At 52.6% G+C, this 18258-nt stretch overlaps 1 protein-coding gene across 20 annotated transcripts in view; it reads left to right on the forward strand.

Annotated features, from left to right (window-relative positions):
• Positions 1-18258, forward strand: part of Ablim2 (actin binding LIM protein family member 2) — a 124667-nt gene that overhangs the window by 42506 nt on the left and 63903 nt on the right. For all 20 annotated transcript variants that reach the window (XM_026788625.1, XM_026788629.1, XM_013353298.2 and 17 more), the window contains exons 3-6: positions 3214-3397; positions 8423-8538; positions 11589-11715; positions 14519-14612. In XM_026788625.1, the coding sequence (XP_026644426.1) occupies positions 3214-3397; positions 8423-8538; positions 11589-11715; positions 14519-14612 (521 nt within the window). The remainder of the gene's footprint in view (positions 1-3213; positions 3398-8422; positions 8539-11588; positions 11716-14518; positions 14613-18258) is intronic.

Here is an 18258-nt window from a genome sequence, read left to right on the forward strand (position 1 = left end):
GTGTACACGGCCTCTCCAGAGGGTGCACCTGTGTGCGTGGCCTCTCCAGTGGGTGTGCCTGTGTACACGGCCTCTCCAGAGGGTGCACCTGTGTGTGTGGCCTCTCCAGTGGGTGTGCCTGTGTGCACAGCTTTTCCAGCACACCTGTCTGTGTTTGAAACCTTCTCCTCTGCCCTGCATTTCATGTGCATGCTGGGGACTAAGCACACCTCCACCCAACATCTAAGAAATGTGAGAAAAAGTACTCACAGGGTGCAGTACTGGACATGGCGTATAGTCTCACAGAGCTGGTAGTGTTGTTAAAGGGATAGTGTTTTGGAGCCCACGGATGCATCCCTGCAGTTTGGGCAAGTACTATGCCCGTGCCCTCTGACTTGGCAGTGATGATTTCCATGGCTGTCTGGAGACTGACACTGCCTTCATCACGGTGACCCTCAGTGAGGGTAAAAAGAATAGTAGTCAAATCCTTGGGACATAGAGGTCTATAGGGAGTATCCAGAGGCTTCCAGAAAGGAGTCCATTGAGAAAGTACATTTGGCTGTACCTTGAAGATAGAAATTTGCCAGACAAGAATAAAGCTGCCCTAGATGGGAGGTGACCCACCAAGTCAGCTGTGTGTGGGGGAAGGGAGAGGGGCTGGTGACTGACCTTAGAGAAAGGATGTAGAACTAGGAACATCTAGGCGTTTGATTCCAGGTCCTCTCTGGCCCCTGAGCCTATAGAGGTACCTGTGCTTCTGTTTGAGGAGCACTACCGGCTCCACTCTGGTCCCCTGGCCAAGCTACAGCGTATAAAGAAAGTCCTGGTGTTGAAAAGAGAATCTTCTGCAGAAGGGGCCACCCCCAAAACACCCCTGGTGCTGTCAGTTTTGGATGGTCAGCCTCCACAGGAGAAACATGGCCTGTGGGGTAGTGACGGGAAACAGCCTGGGCTAGCTCTTACTGGGTCTCATTCTGGGACCCTGAGGGATCTGCCTTCAGCTGAGCCAGACACCAGCCTTCAGAGGCCTCATCCTAGGGCACCAGCAATGGCTCTCAGTGGTGTCCCAAGAGCCACCAGGTTTGAGGGCATCATGGGCATCCCTAATGCTTTCTCACAATGACACCCCATCTTTCTAGCCCCTTCCCCACTGTCACACATGATAAAAACACCAGAATCCTTTGTGATAGCCACCCCAGGACTGTGACTGGGGCTGCTTGAGGAAAAAAAAAAAAAAACGATGACATGGGCACCTCACTCCCAGCATAGCCAGGAAAGCCTGCGCCGCAGACTCCACAGAACGGGTGTGAGTTGGGGGCTGGAGAGTCGGGGCTGGAGGGCCAGCCTATTCTGTCATCTCACACAGTTCCAAACCACCCATCCCCAGAGAAAAGGACATGTCAGCTCTGGGGGACTTTCCTACAGAGAGCAGCAGCCACTATCTACAGCCTGGATGCAGAACCCCAGAAACCTGCAGAAAAAGCTAGGTGTGAGTGTGCATCCACTTAGCCTGGCACTGGTGAGTAGGCAGAGGCAGGAGGATTCCCTGGAGCTCACCAGGCAGCCAGTGCAGCTGAATCTGGCAGCCCCTGTTTCAAAAGAAAACATGGAGAGCGGCCGAGGAAGACGTCCAGTGTTGTCCGCTGGCCTCCATAGACACACAAAGACATACGAATTACACACAAGAAAGAACGAATTCCAAGAAGTGACCCTGACCCTGCCTTCCCATCAGCTGCTGCCAACCCTCGTGTCCCTCAAAAATAAGCACCTCCCCACTCCCTCCAGGCCTCTGCTAACTTGATCCTTCTCTAACTGTAATATGATAGAGGCGCATTGTCTCGACGAGGGACTTGAGTTACTGGTGAACTTGGACTTTTTATTTTTAGGAGCAGAGGTCTGGGATGTCACTGCCTTGGGGTGACCTTGGGATCCTCAGAGCAGCCAGAAACCAGGAGGTAGCTGAGGCAGCAGGGCCAGGAGCCGGCAGAGTCTCGCAGGGTGTGGGGCATGCCTGTCTGTGTCCCTCTCCCTATGTTACAGTGTGACTCTCCCGGCTCTATGTCTCTGCACACATTCCTCTTTCAAGGGCTGACCAGTGTTGGCACAGCTGTGACAAGCAGACACAGCCTAGAGTCAGCACCTTGAATACTTGTGACTGTCTGTCTCCAAGGCACAGCGGTATAATCCTGTGCATATCTGTCAACCCCATGGTCTGTTCTCGCAGAAGAACATTTGTTTGATCTATAGTGGGACAAGATTAAACCTTGGGTTTCATTCCCAGGCTGGGTGTGGAGAAGGAATCCATCATGGCTCCAGGCTGGCATCTAGCCGCCATAGGCTGTAAGGAATGTACATGCACATACATGACATGGAAGGTCCCTCTCGTTTTGTACCAGGAGCCGTGTTTCTGCAAATGGCATTGTTGTGACAACTTCTAGGCTATTCTATCTGAGACGCTGAATGGCTCACTTGCGTGTGCTTCTGGGGCTGTGGAGTGTGAGTGAGGAGCACACTGTGTCCCCAGAAATTGACCTGGGGCCTGCCAGCTGTTGCTCACCAGCAGTCCCAGAGTAGATACTTCTGTCCACAGCCCGCAGTCTTCTCTGCTCCTCCACTAGGCTCAACAGTCTCCGCTCCCGGGAGCTGTGTGTCCAGACAAGAGACTAGAGGCTCACAGTGAGCCTGTGGGTTTTCCTTCTGCTCTGGATCTGGCCTTGCCATGTTACAGGGGCCAGGGGCTGAGACCTGTGAGAACCAGATACCAGGGGGAGGCACTGGGAAGTTTCTCTGTGGACTAGGGGACCACGTATGGGCTCAGCTGTCCTCTCACTGGCAAGCCAGAGCAGCCTCTCTCTCTCTCTCTCTCTCTTTCTCTCTCTCTCTCTCTGCCGTGTGCATGCATACACACACGCCCATCTGCTCACCCATTCTAACACTGAAGCAGCTTGAAGGGGCTCACAAGGTCTTAGAGGCCAAAGAGCCTCTTCACGCCCTAGAAATGGTGGGAAGCTGGTCCTGCCCTCAGTTCCTCAGTGCCTATTTCTGGAAACTTCTACAAGAAAAACACACACGATTCTAGGCTAGCAGCGAAGCCTGTGTCTGTCCCTGGAGTACCATCCTGGGTAACCTTAAGCATTTGGATTTGTAGGACCTTGTAACAGGTGGGGTCAGATCTGCTGGCCCTGAGACTTGAGTTGGTCAGTCTGCTAATCCAGCCTTTGATCTTCTCCCCAGCGTGTGGCTGTGACCTGGCCGAGGGTGGCTTCTTCGTACGACAGGGTGAACACATCTGCACACGTGACTACCAGCGGCTCTATGGCACTCGTTGCTTCAGCTGTGACCGCTTCATTGAAGGGGAAGTGGTGTCAGCACTTGGCAAGACCTATCACCCTGACTGCTTTGTGTGTGCTGTGTGCAGGTAGGTGGCCTAGCCTCTGCCCTGGCGACCTCTGCCCCCTCCTTCTGGCCTGAGCCCTGGCTCCACTCCATCTTCACACATCAGGCACGGGGAGATACAGTGGTTTGTTTGGGGTCATCCAGAGCAGGTTCAAGAGAGAGCTGGCTGTGAGCAAAAGCAAGGGCTGGTCTTTGCACACCATCTCTGTTCACTTCCTCTGGGTCTTCAAGTTTCCCAGGCTCAATCCCACCACAACCCTTACTGCCCTTACCTGGGCCTACCCTGGGCCTTGCCCTCTTGTGCTCCACCATCTTTTGACTCCTGGCAGGACTCAGCTGCCTCCATCTAACCCCACAGTAAACCCTCTTACCCCTCCATCCAACCCCACAGAAAACCCTCTTACCCCTGGTCTCCAAGGTGGCCCTCCCTAGCTCACCCTTGGCCTTGGTCTCAGCTCCACTCCTGTCTACATTGCTTCCTGCCACGCCTGCCCAGATGGCAGTCTGTCCCCGTGCACCCACTCCCACAGGCCAAGGCCCTACTTCCTATGTCCCTGCCTGCAGATGGCATGGCCCTATCCCCGGAAGTCTCACACAGTACCTTCCTCAAACCCCCCCCCACACACACACACAAATGAGTGCTCTCTGCCTGATCCTCACCACTGCCACCTGTTCCCAGCATCCCTGGACTCCCCCTCCCTGTCCCAGAGGTGTCTCAGCCTGTTATTCCTAATTCCTGCCATTGCCTCTTTCCATCATCCATTCAGCCCATTTGTGCTGGGCCCAGGGCTCCACAGGCATTGACTCTGGCCCTGGAACCTCAGCCTCTTAGACGCCTCCAGAAGGGGAAGCAGGCCCTGTAGGTAGCTCCATGGTCCCTCAGAGTCAGTCTCCAGCAGGAAGCAGGAGTATGGTAGCTCCTTCCTCCTCCGCTCCCTTCTTCTTCCCTCCCACCCAGAGGTCCCTTCTTTCTTCCTCTGCCCTGTCTCTCTGCACGCTGACCCATTCTGGTTCACAGCTGTGTCTTGCCCAACGCCATGGTACGATCTTGTCACAGGTAGCTGGGAGACGGCAGGGCCTGGGAGACCGGTTCTGGTCCCTGGTACCTGGCATAGAGCAAGTGGACTCCCCATGGAGAGTCTGGATGCCACCCTGGCATGCCTTCTGACCAATGGCAGCCTTTCTGGGGTCCTTGTACCTCCCTCCCCTGCCCTCAGGAAAGGCCCCTGGCTAGCAAACACGGGTCAGGGTGAGGAGCAGAGTGTGCTTGGCTGTTCCCAGTGTTGCTGTGTCCAGCCTGGGTGGTGTTTCCTATGTCCTTTTGAAGCTCAGCTATAGTCACAGCATGGACCCAACGCCAGAACTGAGCCTTTGACCAGGAGACATCGGGGAGGAAGCTCAGTGGGGGACATTTCCCGTGGAAGAGTTGCAGTGTGCTCTCTAGTGTGGTTGGGTCAGAGGTCTCCAGAAATACCTTAATGGTTTCCATGCACACCCTGAGAGCCCACCTTGGGCAATCTACCAAAGCACAAGTGACAACTGGCAGCACCGTTCAGGGTGTAGGATAGGGTGGGGCTCTGCTACTGCACATAGCCAGACTAGACACCACACAGAGTTGGCCTTCAGCAAGCACACACGGAGCTGGGGCCACAGTCCTGCTTCCTGCTGGAGGCTGACTCCGGGGGACCACAGAGAACAGAGGGAGGTGTTTCCTGGCCGGGGCGAGATGACGAGTGGAAAGGTGGTATTGGCGGGATGTATGAGACAAGGGGAGAGAATGTGAGTCTCAGGCCAAACACCTAGTCACATCAGCCATGTCACCATCAAGAGGCCTTCACTCCATGGCAACAAATGCCCGTGTGAATGCTTTAAAAGGAAGAGCCCTGCCCTTCCCTGCCCTACCCTGACCATTATGGTTTCAGAAGACTTTGCCACACTAGATGGATGCGTAATGTTGCTGGTGCTGCCCACATTCAAGATGGATTTCCTTCCTAGAAACACTCTCAGATAGACCCAGAGGTCGTGTAATGCCTGTCAGGTAGTTCTCAATCCAGTCAAGCTGACAGTCAACATGAGCCATCAGTGGGGTGAGGGATGGCCAGGCTGTTGTGCTGTACATAGTTCCCAGTGGCACTGAGTTCTAAGCACAGTGGACGGTCCTTGCTGGGCACTGCCGGGGTGGCCCACCCTGGAGAAGAAGCTGTTATGCACTTACAGATGAAGGGTGAGCCTCCTTGAGATGCCCCTAAAGGCTGGCAGTCCACCCTCCTTCCAGGAAGGTGTGAGAACCCTGCATCCAACTGCATAAATTCTATCACATCCAGTGTTTACTCAGAAGTGTAGACCCCAGATAGACGATGATCCAAACATGAAGAAAGGTTTGTGGAGACTACCAGGGTTGATATCAGCAGATGCAGACATGGGGACAGTCATGTCCACTCTGTTGCTGTTGAACAGAGACTGTACCCAGAGTGGGAGAGCTATAGTGGTACAGAAATAAACTTCTGGCCATCTAGAAGCCAAACATGCTGCTCCTGAAGTGATCAGCCACATGCAAAAAATTAATAGAAGCCCAAAAATGGCAGTAGAAACTTTCACACTGGCGCACAGAGGAGTAGGTATAGAGCCACTGTCTGCCTCTCTATTGGTCTACCTGTCTGTCTGCCTGATTGGATACAAAAACCAGTCCTTATGGAATATTGGTTGAAAATTGTCTAGATTTGATGAAAGCTAGACGCCTACAGCCCGCAAATCTCAGAGACTCTAAAAGGAGAGTAACCTGATATTCAGTCAACCCTATGTGAGAATTCATTGAGACATCACAGCCACACTGCTAAAGATTTGCAAGAAAAAAGTCTAAAAACACCGGTAAAAATATAACTGCCACACAGAACCCCCACCCCAAAAATAAAATAAAACACCATGTCTGTAGAAGAGAATGAGTGTTGCAGGGAGGGGCCCATGTTAGGTGCCAGTCTGTAGGAGGGAGGGCTGTTTGTCCCAGCTAGCATAGATCTGAAATAATCACACAGAAACTGAATTAATTAAAACACTGCTTGGCCCATTCGCTTCAGCTTCTTATTGGCTAACTCTTACATCTTAATTTAACCCATTTCTATTAATCTGTATATCACCACAAGGTGTGGCCTACCAGCAAAGTTTCAGCATGTCCATCTCTGGTGGCGGATCCATGGCATCTCTCCTTCCACCTTCCTTCTTCCAGCATTCAGTCCAGTTTCCCCACCTACCTAAGTTCTTCCCTATCAACAGGCCAAGGCAGTTTCTTTATTCATTAACCAATAAGAGCAACACATAGACAGAAGGACCTCCCACACCACATGGGAAACAGACGATGTCTGTAAGCACCAACAGGAAAATAAGATCCACCCATGCTGTACTTAGCCAAAGTCCTCCTGAAGAAGACCAGACTCAGCCCGAGGCCATTCTGCAGGATGATTAACCTGACCCAGAGTTGACTGACCTTGTTGATAAAAATGGTGATTGAAATGTTCTGAAATTGATTGTGATGATGGTGTCCCAGCCCTGGGCACACTAACTTCATTGGGTTATACACTGAGGCATGAGAATACTGAGCATCAATAAACAGGCACCATAAAAAGAGATGGAGACAAAAGTCTTTATTGGACACACAAGAGCTAAGTGAACTTGACCCCAGCAGGCCTGCCCTGCTACAGGGTGATGGTTTTGTAGGCTGGAGGGAAGGTATCAGCAGAATCTCAAAGGAGCTTGCAGTAGGAGGCTAGCCTCGGCAATAGACTGAAGTTCTATGTCAGAGCAGACAAAAACATAAAATCTATAAAACAGGGAGCAATAAATCCTTCCTCTCAAGATGTTTCTTTTTGGACATTTTGTCATAGCAACGAGGAAGTAACCGATATAGGCCAAATATGTAAAGAACTTCTACAATCCAAAGGAAACATCCAGAAGGAGCCAAAGAGTTTAACAGATGCTTCACCAAAGAACATATGCAAATGACCAAAAGATACAGAAAACACACCTCATTTACACCATTAGCTAGTGGGGACATCGACCAAAACAGTTGTGAAATGGCAGCTGTGCCTGCTGGCATAGATACAAAGTATGGTGGGTAATAGCAAGAGCTATGACAGCCAGGCCACACAGCAAGGGCTGAGACGTGAAGTGGTACAGTTTCCTTAGAGACAGAATCACGTAGTAGGTGACCAGGAATTCCACTCTGGGAAAGGAAGTCCCACGATGCAGGTGTTGGTAATTCCAAGTGGTAACAACCCAGATAGATGCCTTTGGACAGATGTGCTGGAGTAATACTCGGCCCTGAAAAAGAACAAACTGTTGACATGAGGAGTGGCAACACGGGCAGATCATGGCAGTGTGGCCCTGAACAGAAGGCTCGAATGGATGGCTCTGTTGTCTGGGATATGGGAAGTGGGGTAGCAGATGAGAGCCACAGGGACATTTTGCACCGGCCAGGTGTTCCCTGGCACGATGGCACTGATTATACTGAGAACATTTTCTAGAATATATCTCTGTTAAGTCATTTGAGCTTGTAGAGAAATGGCCACTGGGCGTTCACAGTCCTGGACTCTAGGCTAGCCTGTTCCACCATGGATGTCGAATGGATGGCAAGCCTGTGATGCATGCTGTAGTCTTCTCTTGCAGGTGAGAAACGGGAACACAGAGAGGCTGTGTAACGTATTGAAGCTGCATAGCTGTAGTATGTCTTAGCATCTTAGAGACTGTCAGGGACTCCCACTCAGTCCTAAAGTCCCCGCCCCCGTACCTGGGGAGATGCATCATGGTAGCTTTCAGACCACAGCACTGGCAGGCAACAAGTGCCGGCATCTATGAGCTGCGGGGAACCCAGGTCAGCCAAAGGATGAGGAGGTTGCAGGACCAGCCAGCAAGGCTGGGACCTGGGCCCAGTCTGGTCTGTCAAGTTCTTGATCTCCCAGAAAGAGGACTGTCTGCTGAGTCGGGAGCCATGCCCTGGAGTGACACCGAGAGAGAAGGACCGGAGGTGCCAACAGGATGTTCACTCTCATTTCAGGTTGCCCTTTCCTCCTGGAGATCGTGTGACCTTCAATGGGAAGGAGTGTGTGTGCCAAAAGTGCTCCCCGCCCACGACGCTGGGCAGTAGTGCTCACCTGGCCCAAGGCCTCCGGAGTAAGTGCAGCTAGGCCTCTGTATGGTGGGTGCTAAGCTGAAAGAGTGGGGGGATTGGGGGGTGGCTGAGCCTGACGTTATGGGGCCAGCACAGTAACAGAGCACTGAACACCGGGGACCCAGCAGGTAATCTCCCTGTTCCTGCCACTGAACCTCTGCACAGGCTGTGCCCGTCACAGCCACCTCAGGTTTTCCATTCCACATCCCTTCTGCTGTCACCTAGTGCTAGGCCTCTTCCTCCAGGAAGCCTTCCCAGTCTCCTTTCTATCCTTCCCTTTTGGTGCCAGCACAAGACCTGGCCCACCTTGATGGCCAAGCCATATGCAGTGTGCAGGGTGGGAAACAGATATCTCTGGGAAACCCTGTAGATCTCTAGTAGACTGCTAAGGATGTCCTGTGACTGGCAGTCTCTGTCACAGAACTGCTCTGCCACTGGCAGAGCCATGCAGGGCTGCCAGGGCACCAGAGGCATCAACAGTAGGCACTGTGTTCCCATGGCAACACTCCTTAAATCCTTTCAGGGACAGGCATGGGGGAGGTTGTTGAGAGCAGCTTCATGTTGGCCCAGAGACACAGAATCCCAGGCAGAGGAACTGGAGTACCAGAGTGGCAGTCATTCCTGGGACCTCTGCAGCAGCCCCAGCTCTGGCCACAGGACTAACCGTTAGAGCAGAGCCAGGCTCTCTGGTAGATGCCGTCTGTACCTACCTTTCCTCATTCATTAGGTACAGCCTTCACTCCCGGAACCTGTGCCTGCCTTTGCTCTCTGTGGGTCAGAGCTGTCGTTAGCCCTAAAGAACATCACCCTTGCCTTGGGATACACAAGTGACTTGGCAGCAGTCACGTAAGCAGCTGGGAGGCAGTTAGTGCCTGGGCGTCGGGAGCCTCACCTGGAAATGGCCTCTCTGACACCTTTGCAGGAGGCATGTCGCAGTCTGGTGTGGTGTCACTCATAGGCCAGCCGTTACCCAGAGAAGCTGCTCAGTCCCAGCACTATGGATATTTGGGGCCATTTTCTCTGGGGTAGCCTCTGTGCAGAGCTAGGCAGGAGGCCTAGCATCTCCTCCAATCCCACATTGCACACACAGAGGCCTGCCTCTATTGGAGCCATCAAAAGGGTCTCCAGATCTTGTTAAAAGTCCTCTGGGAATGAATCATCCCTGCCTGGGAGCTACTGGTTTGGTGCTCACAAAATGCAGCCTACCACCACATAAAACGCTGCACAACTGAGTGTCCCTGTAGTCCCAGAACTAGCATGGTGGAGGCAGGAAGATTAAGAGTTCAAAGTCATCCTCAACTACATAATGAGTTTGAGTCCAGCATGGACTACCCTATGTCAACAAGCAAAAGCCCAAAGTGTGTGTGTACTGAACACGTGCCGACATCTTCCTTGTCGTTACTGCCAGTGAGTACAGTGTTTGTGTGTTCCAGATAGCACTGGTTAAAAGAACATTAAGGCTGTGTGTGTGTGTGGGGGGGATGTACAGAAGAGCAAAGGCTGTGCCTATTCTGAGACAAGACTTCAGTGTCCCAGGGGTCCTGGCTCCCAGCCCTGGAAATTAAGAAGCAGTTGTGCCCACACAGGCTGCACACAGCACATAATATACCCATACATAAGCCAGGCAGTGGTGGCACATGCCTTTAATCCCAGGACTCGGGAGGCTGAGGAAGGTGGATCTCTGAGTTCGAGGCCAGCCTGGTCTACAGAGTGAGTTCCAGGACATCCAAGACTACGCAGAGAAACCTGTCTCAAAAAAGCCAAAAATAATAAAAAATAAAAAATACCAGCACATCCTTGCATAGATACATGCAGGCAGGATGCACATGTCCCCACAGTCACCCCTGTGTACTCTCCCTACACTCCCTGCCTGTTCCACTTTGCTGGGAGCCCACACATCCTTCAGTGAGTGACAGAGACCCTGTTACAGCAGTTCCCTGTATGGAGGGACCAGTTTGCTCAACAAAGTAGAGCCAGGACCCGAGGCCCAGAGCCCTCAGCGTTATGTGGGCACAGCGGGAGGGCAGAGGCATCAGGCAGCCTCCTGATCAGAGCTTCAGACCAGGACACTGGCACCATGAAGAATGGCTGGTCTTTGTGGCAGGGGTGGAGGTGGGGTTTGGAGAGAGAAAGCAGAGATGAGTAGGGCAGGCACCAAAGAAGCCGTCTGGGCCTGGGATAGTTCCCAGCTGATGAGGGGACAGCACAGAGAGCAGAGGGAAAGAGAATTCCAAATGCAGGGACCTCATAGTCAGAGGAGGAGCTGGGGATTGTGGAGCAAAGGGAATCCCTAGGGGAAGCTCCAGATGGGTGAGATGAACGGGGAGTGGAGGCAAAGGCTGGGACTCAGCTCTCCAGGAGGGGAAGCCAGAAAGGTGGGGAAGTGGGGCCAGGAGTAGGAGTGACAAGAAGGACTGGGGTTCAGAGCTCTCCGGGGAGGTCATGTCCCTCTGGTGAGATTACACATATGTGTAAGTTCAACATTCTGCCTCCAGCTAAGGGTGGGAAGTTCCTGTACCAGGAGCTGCCAGTGCATAACCAAGCAGGCTGCCCCAAGCCCAGGCCAGCCTAGACTCAGCACACCCTGGTGTGAGGATGTGGTTCTGCACTGTGACGGATCCCACACTGTGACGGTGTGGCTTTCTCTCTCCAAACCCCACCTCCACCCTTGCCACAAAGACCAGCCATTCTTCATGATGCCAGTGTCCTGGTCTGAAGCTCTGATCAGGAGGCTCCCTGATGCCTCTGCTTTTAGAAGGCCAGCTTCATCTCCGCCTTGGTTTACCCACTCTCCAGCCCAGGCTGCCTAGTGTCAGCGCTCCTCATACACTGGATCAAGCCTTACCACGAGCTGTGCAAGGGCTCCCTGGAACTGTGAGACAGGGTCCTCTTAGCACACCACTGTGTCTGTACCTGTCCCCCAGGGCTGTTCTGGGTGATTCTGTGGGGCCTAAGATTCTGAGGGGTTGAGTGCCCCTGGTGGGGTTGCTGGGCCTTGTAGTAAGAAGCCCCTGGGCCCACAGTGAAGGTGTCTGTTTGTTCTCTATTTCAGGTTGTGGGGGCTGTGGCTTAGAAATCAAGAATGGCCAGGCCCTGGTGGCTTTGGACAAGCACTGGCACCTGGGCTGCTTCAAGTGCAAGACTTGTGGGAAACTCCTCAATGCAGAGTACATCAGCAAGTGAGTGTGGAAGAGACAGCCCAGAAAGGCCTTGCCGGATGCTGCAGGGGGAGCAGGGCGTCCAGTCCTTGTGGGCTGATTAGTCCTGCTCCTGCGTAAAGAGCCAAGGTCGGGACTTGCTCTGGTCCCCGCAGCCTTCCTTTTCCTTACTAGCAGCCCTGCTGAAGTGGGTTGCAGCTCCAGCTCTGACTTGTGGCTTGAAGCAGAGGAATGGGGTTGCTGGCTCTGCCTTTATAGAACACCTGCCTATGTTCCAGGATGTTACCACCTGCTTGGTGCCTGGACATTCCTGGCACTGGATGACCTGCAGAGCACAGAACAACTGATAGATGCTAGCTGCAAGCACTCATGAGTCTGGCTGTCCCCATGGGAACATGGGCGCTTACAGGCACATGTTCTGACCTGCAGAGATGGACTCTGGGATATCCTCTACCCATTGGCTCAGTACTCTCCCAGCATGCTGTTAGGGGGTGAGCCTGCCTGGGGAGGAGGCAGCATTTGCCAGAGGCCATGGAATCATGTCTTGAGCTGGGACACACACACACACACACACACACACACACACACACACACACACTGGCTTTTCTGGAGCTACTGGGTTTCTCTGTAGCTTTGGAGCCTGTTCTGGAACTCTCTCAGTAGACCAGGCTGACCTTGAACTCACAGAGATCCACCTGTCTCTGTCTCCTGAGTGCTGGATTTAAAGGCATGTGCCACCACTGCTTAGCTAAACTGGAATATCTTTTAACCCTGGGATCAGGGAGGTGAGGCAGAAAGTGCAGGTGAAGTGAGCTGGGTGGTGATTGAAAGAGTGCCCCTAGGACAGGAATGTTCTCCTCCATGCTCCAAAATTGGAATCCATATAGGCATTGATTAGGTAGAAAAGGTCCCCTGGTAAGATTGCATAGAGTGGAGTGTGTGTGCACATATGCATGCGCACATGCATGTACACATGCATGCATATACACGCATACACAAATACACATGTATGCACACAGTGCAAATAGTGCACATAGACATGCACTTTTGTGCACACCCATATGTACATGTATGTGCATGCATACATATGAACATATATACAAATGTTCAGGAGGACATGTACAGACTCCTAGAGGCCACTGTGTTCATGCTGGCACCCAGATCGACAGTACAGTACACTCTGTCACACGGGGATGAATAGAGAGTACCAGGGACCTCTCTGTGTTCCTGGTTAGAATACCATGTGACCCATTGATCACAAAATGAAACATTGCCTAAAGTGATGCTCCCAAGCCAAAGTGGGCTTCCACTCAGACGGATGGGTCTGCGAAGCCCGAGTCCCCCAGCCTCCATCACAGTCATACTGTGAGGCGTGACTCAGGCGGACAGAGCCTGGTGTGCAGGACTCTGAAGAAAATGGCAGAATTGCCCCATCAGGTACCACCCCACACAGGGCGTTGGTGGCTCACCCACACCAGCATGTTACTTAGCAGCCTCCAGAGCCATCCCAGAACTGAGGGGGAGAGCACACCAGTGTTGCCATGGAGATGGAATCTAAGAACTTCCTGGGTTTGCTGTAGATATATGAACTTGTGGGGCCTCTAGGCCTGTGTCCTCTCTTCTGGGATCAATGGAAGACAGTCACAGGGGGGCACCCAGCCCTGGAGAACTCATCCTGGGGTCTTGTGAGGGTCCCAGTATTAAGGGAAGGAGTGTGGCACCCAGTCTAAACCCCAACAGCCCAAAGATGCCTGCTTGTCATGGCTGCAGAAATCTAGGTAGAGTTCACCATAGTTGCAGCTCCAGTGGGTATGCATGTGTCTCCCTCCTGTCACCTCCACACTAACTCCTGGTGAGCTGTGGCCCATGGCTGAAGACAGCCGCAGCTAGCAACAGCAGTAGTCTCGGACATTGACAGTGCTTTCTTAAGCCAGCCCCCAGCATCTCCTTCTCCCATGAAGACCTCACTCTCATTTATCCTGTTTTAGTGGGAGGGGCTGAGGTTCAGACATGCATGTACACATGCATGCATATACACACATACACAAATACACATGTATGCACACAGTGCAAATAGTGCACATAGACATGCACTTTTGTGCACACCCATATGTACATGTATGTGCATGCATACATATGAACATATATACAAATGTTCAGGAGGACATGTACAGAGTCCTAGAGGCCACTGTGTTCATGCTGGCACCCAGATCGACAGTACACTCTGTCACACGGGGATGAATAGAGAGTTGAGTGACACACTTGGGACGTGGCATTTGAGTCCAAGGCTGTTTTTATATCTCCTCCCAGGAACTCTTTCCCGTCCTAAGTGGAGTGATAAAGGTCCCACCCACATCCTCCATGCCTCCCTCATCATTCCCTTCCCCAAATCCTTTCTCCTGCTTTTGTGGCCCTTCATCTATTGCTAGGCTCACAGTGCTGGGGAAAGAGGATAGGTAAGCTGGGGGATAGCCTGTCTGCACTGTCTTCCCACGACAGTGGGCTGATGGCTAGCCCATCACGGGAGAGTTGGCCATTCTCCTGAGCACAGCTTCTAGAACAGTCTACCTCTGCACTGACTCATGCTGCCATCAGTAGGGCTGGGTGTACAGCCACACATGAAGACACAGGCAGAAGGCAGTCTCATCCCTTCATATTTCCCATGAGTTGGCAAAGCAGGTGGTAAATGAATGCTACCTGTCCAGGAATTGTCCCTCGGAGCAGGAGGAAGCTGCCTGGCCTCCGTGTTCTCTTACGAATTTTGTTGCATGTTGGGGACAAAGCGGGTGACCCCGTGTCGTCCTGACTGTCTGTGTCATTGCAGGGATGGGCTGCCCTACTGTGAGGCTGATTACCACACCAAGTTTGGCATCCGCTGCGATGGCTGTGAGAAGTACATCACAGGCCGCGTGCTGGAGGTGAGAAGCCCGCAGCCGGGGCTGGCGCTTCCTAAGAGCTAAGTCATCTCAGAAAGAACCCCGAATCCTTTAGCTGTCCCTTCCCTGTGCCCAGAACCCTTGGCATAATCCAAGCCTCTCCCTCTCTGTACAGAGTTCTTGCTAATGGTGCCACACCGTGTGTGTCTCTTGTGACCCACTTCTTTTCCGTAGCCTGACACAGCTCACTCAGATGTATGCACGAGTCAACATGTGTCACACACCTCTTCACATGGGACCTGAGACGTGCTAGGCTGGTCCCCTCGTTAGACACGGCATACTCTGGTTTACTTGGTAAATAAGGCTACAGTGAACATCTTTTCTCAAGGCTCAGTTCATGCTAGCAATCTCTGTACTCTCGTTCAGATAAGTCCACAGAAACATGGATGCCGAATCAAAACTGCAAACGCTTGCACAGTTTGTGGCAGTCACTATAAATTGCTTGCTTTTTGGTTAGAGTCTTCTGGTCCTCTCCCACCTCACCCTTGGCCGACCTGGCTCTGGCATAAGGCTCTGCCTTTCCCTAGCCCCGAGGCAGGCTGGCTGCTCTGCCTCTTTATCATAAACCTCACTTGCCTCTGCACTGAGGTCTTCAAGTTGTTTGAGTGGGTTGTGTAGTAAGATTGTGACTTTTGTCTCCTGTGGGTCCTGTGAGTCTTGCCCTGTGTGGGGAGCACAGCTGGTAATCATACAGGCAAATCATGGCTGAGGACAAAAGAGCATCCCACTGCCTGGTCCCATGCCCATTGACCCCTGCCCTGCCTTTTCCTCCCTCGGACTCAGGAGTTTCACTCTGCCCAGGATCCTTCCCTGTTTCTCTCCCTGAATAGGAAGTCCATCCCTGATGACTTTTGTTTTCATTATTTTTTATTTTAACTTTTTTTGAATCATGGTCTCATGTAGCCCAAGGCTGGCCTTGAACTTGCATGGTTGAGGCTGACATTGAACTCCTGATCCTCCTTCTCCCTGCTCCTGAGTTCTATGTGTCCAGGGAGTTTTTTTAAAACAGCCTAAGTGGCTGTTAAAAAGAGCATCTGCCAGCGTCAGCCCCTGAGATGGTTGTGACTGTGATCGCTGTGTGGTTTTGCTTCCCTTCGACAGGACACCTGGCCTCCCTGACTCTCAGTGTCCCTTCCCATAGTGCACCGAAGCCTGCACTTTGCCCTCCCACAGAAGACCTCAAGCTCAGGAAATCATTCCTGTCTTCCCTTATGGATCCAGGGCTCCTGTCTCTCCCAAATACCTTGGCACCTGTGCACCTGGCTGACCTCACAGCTGTCCTTCTCAGAAATGAAGAAGTCTCTAAGGCTCAGCCAGGTGTGGGGAATCCCCCAGCAGAGCCTCATTTGGACAAAGGCTGCCCTAAATCTCCTGACCTCTGCCCGAGAACAGACCTTGAGGGGCATGGCAACCTAATCTTGTCTCACCAAGTCATGACCTTGTGGGCTGATGTGGGTGCATCTGGGGTCTGGCTGTGCCGTTGTTGTTGCTACTAAAAGCACTCAATTAATAGCAGAGGCCAGCAGACTCTCACCTAGAAAAGCTAGTTTAGGTGGGCAGACCTGGCCCAGTGCTGAGAGATGGGCTGAGAGTGAGTTGGTGAGGTTTGTGCTATGACATGTGCCATGTCCCATACCTCAGCTCTGAGTTGCCCCAGGATAACGCATGGGAGGGACATCCTTGTGAGGCCATTGGTGTTCCTCCTGCATGGTGAGAGCAAGCACATGACCACATCTGTAGAGTGAGCACCCTTATTGTGTCTCTGAGCCAAGTGCAGAAGTAGGGACTAGGTGCTGTGAAGTACTGTTGTGTACTCTCTCTGGACTGTGGAAAGGGGCTCTCCTAGCTGGTAGGATCTGGACAGTCCTGGTTTTCCTCTATAGCCCACGGTGGAGGAGAAAAGGGCTTCCTGGGAACTGCATGCTTTTGGTTTTGCTTTTTCTGGGGGCGAGTGTGCTGCGGTGGTGGTGGTGGTAGTTACTGGAGGTGGCACGATTGAGCCGTTGTGCCGCGGACTCAGCACAGCTCTGAGCATCCTCCTGGCGGCTGTGAGGTGGGAGCTGCGGGTGGAGACAGCCAGCTCTGCAGAAGGGAGCAGCGCTGCAGTGGCACCGCCTGAGGCTGGGCCAGGCAGGCTGGCGCCCAGCTGGTGACACCGGGCTCTTGGGGAGCTGCAAGAACAAGGGACTTATTGGAAGAAAGAAAAAAAAAAGGACAAGCATATGAAGGCTGACTGAAGGCGAGGGTGGCACCCTCAGGGCTCGTGCACTGAGAAGGGCTGGGGACAGACCCTGTGCAGGTAGGAAGCCTGGCAGAGCTGGCAGGAGCTGTGCTGAGCCAGATGGGTGGGCTGCTGGAGGTGCCTGCGGTTCCTGACCCCAAGACCATTTTCAGCCCCCAGCTGTCCTCTCTGTGAGGCCCATGTGGGAGCCTCCTGTGCTCCCCCACAACAGCCCCATTTGTGCTGTGACTGTGTGAGGTAGGCACAGTGCCATCTTAAGCTCTTGGTGCAAGCAGTACTGCCTGGGAAATGTGCGTTCCTGGCGATGGAGGGTACTCCTCCCTCTTCTTGTTCTCTGTCGCTCCCGTCACTGGCAGCGGTTCTGAGGAGCCTGCGCTATGTGGGCTCATGGGGCATTAGCAGAGATGGACAGGTGAGAACAGATGTGGCATGTGGGCGAGGAGGCAGAGCTCACACCTGGCTGACAGGCAGAGACCTGGGTGGCTGAAGTCAACACTCAGAGAGTGGCTGTTTGCTGGAGGGTTCATGAGGCATGTCCTTAGGGAGTCCTTTGGAGCCGGGTATAGGAGAAAGGTGTGGAAGGAGTGTGTATCCCTTGCAGGGCTCAGAGCCTAGTCCTTAACGAGCCCTCTTGTAAGCCCTATTTCTTCTTTCTGCAAAGGTGGGGATGAGCATGGTATGGAGGTATAACTTGGCCCCACTCTATTAACCCTGATGGCACCATGGTGTGGACCCCACTTTCAGTGCTGTTTTATACCGATGGCTATCACCATGGCAACATGAAGCCCAGGCCCCACTGAGACCACTAATTAATTCCTTCCTCACTTCTTCTTCCCTCCCCCATCTCCCTTTTCTTTCTTCTCCATTCCTGGCATTAATTTCTATGGGGCTCACTGTGTTCCACTGTGAGCTGGGGGCTTGCCACAAACATGAGACGAGGCCTGTCCTGCTCTGGCCTGGGTCAGGGACCCACACAAGCTTGTCTGTTTCCATACGCATCTCCTGTGATGTGGAATGTCGCTTTCCATTGCCCACTTCTGTATTCGCATGGGCACTTTCCTTGCCACTCTATACGCATGTGCTCTTTACTATCGGCAGAGAAACTGTGTTTTCAAATAGTTAGGAGCATTTGAAAGCTGAAGACAGGCAATGAAGATTGCATCTCAAGCCCCTAAAATCAGTAACCAGTATGCTTATTTTAGAAGTGTATTCAAGAGACTTATGTAAAACAAACGATAAAACCACTCCTAAGTGAATGCTGACACCTAAGCTATCCACTGGTTAGAAATGAGATTTTTGTGCTTCGCCTACACACACACACACACACACACACACAGAGAGAGAGAGAGAGAGAGAGACAGACAGAGACAGAGAGAGAGAGAGACA

Source organism: Microtus ochrogaster, unplaced genomic scaffold (genome assembly GCF_000317375.1).
Source record: "Microtus ochrogaster isolate Prairie Vole_2 unplaced genomic scaffold, MicOch1.0 UNK5, whole genome shotgun sequence".
In the NCBI taxonomy this organism is placed as follows: Eukaryota; Metazoa; Chordata; class Mammalia; order Rodentia; family Cricetidae; genus Microtus; species Microtus ochrogaster.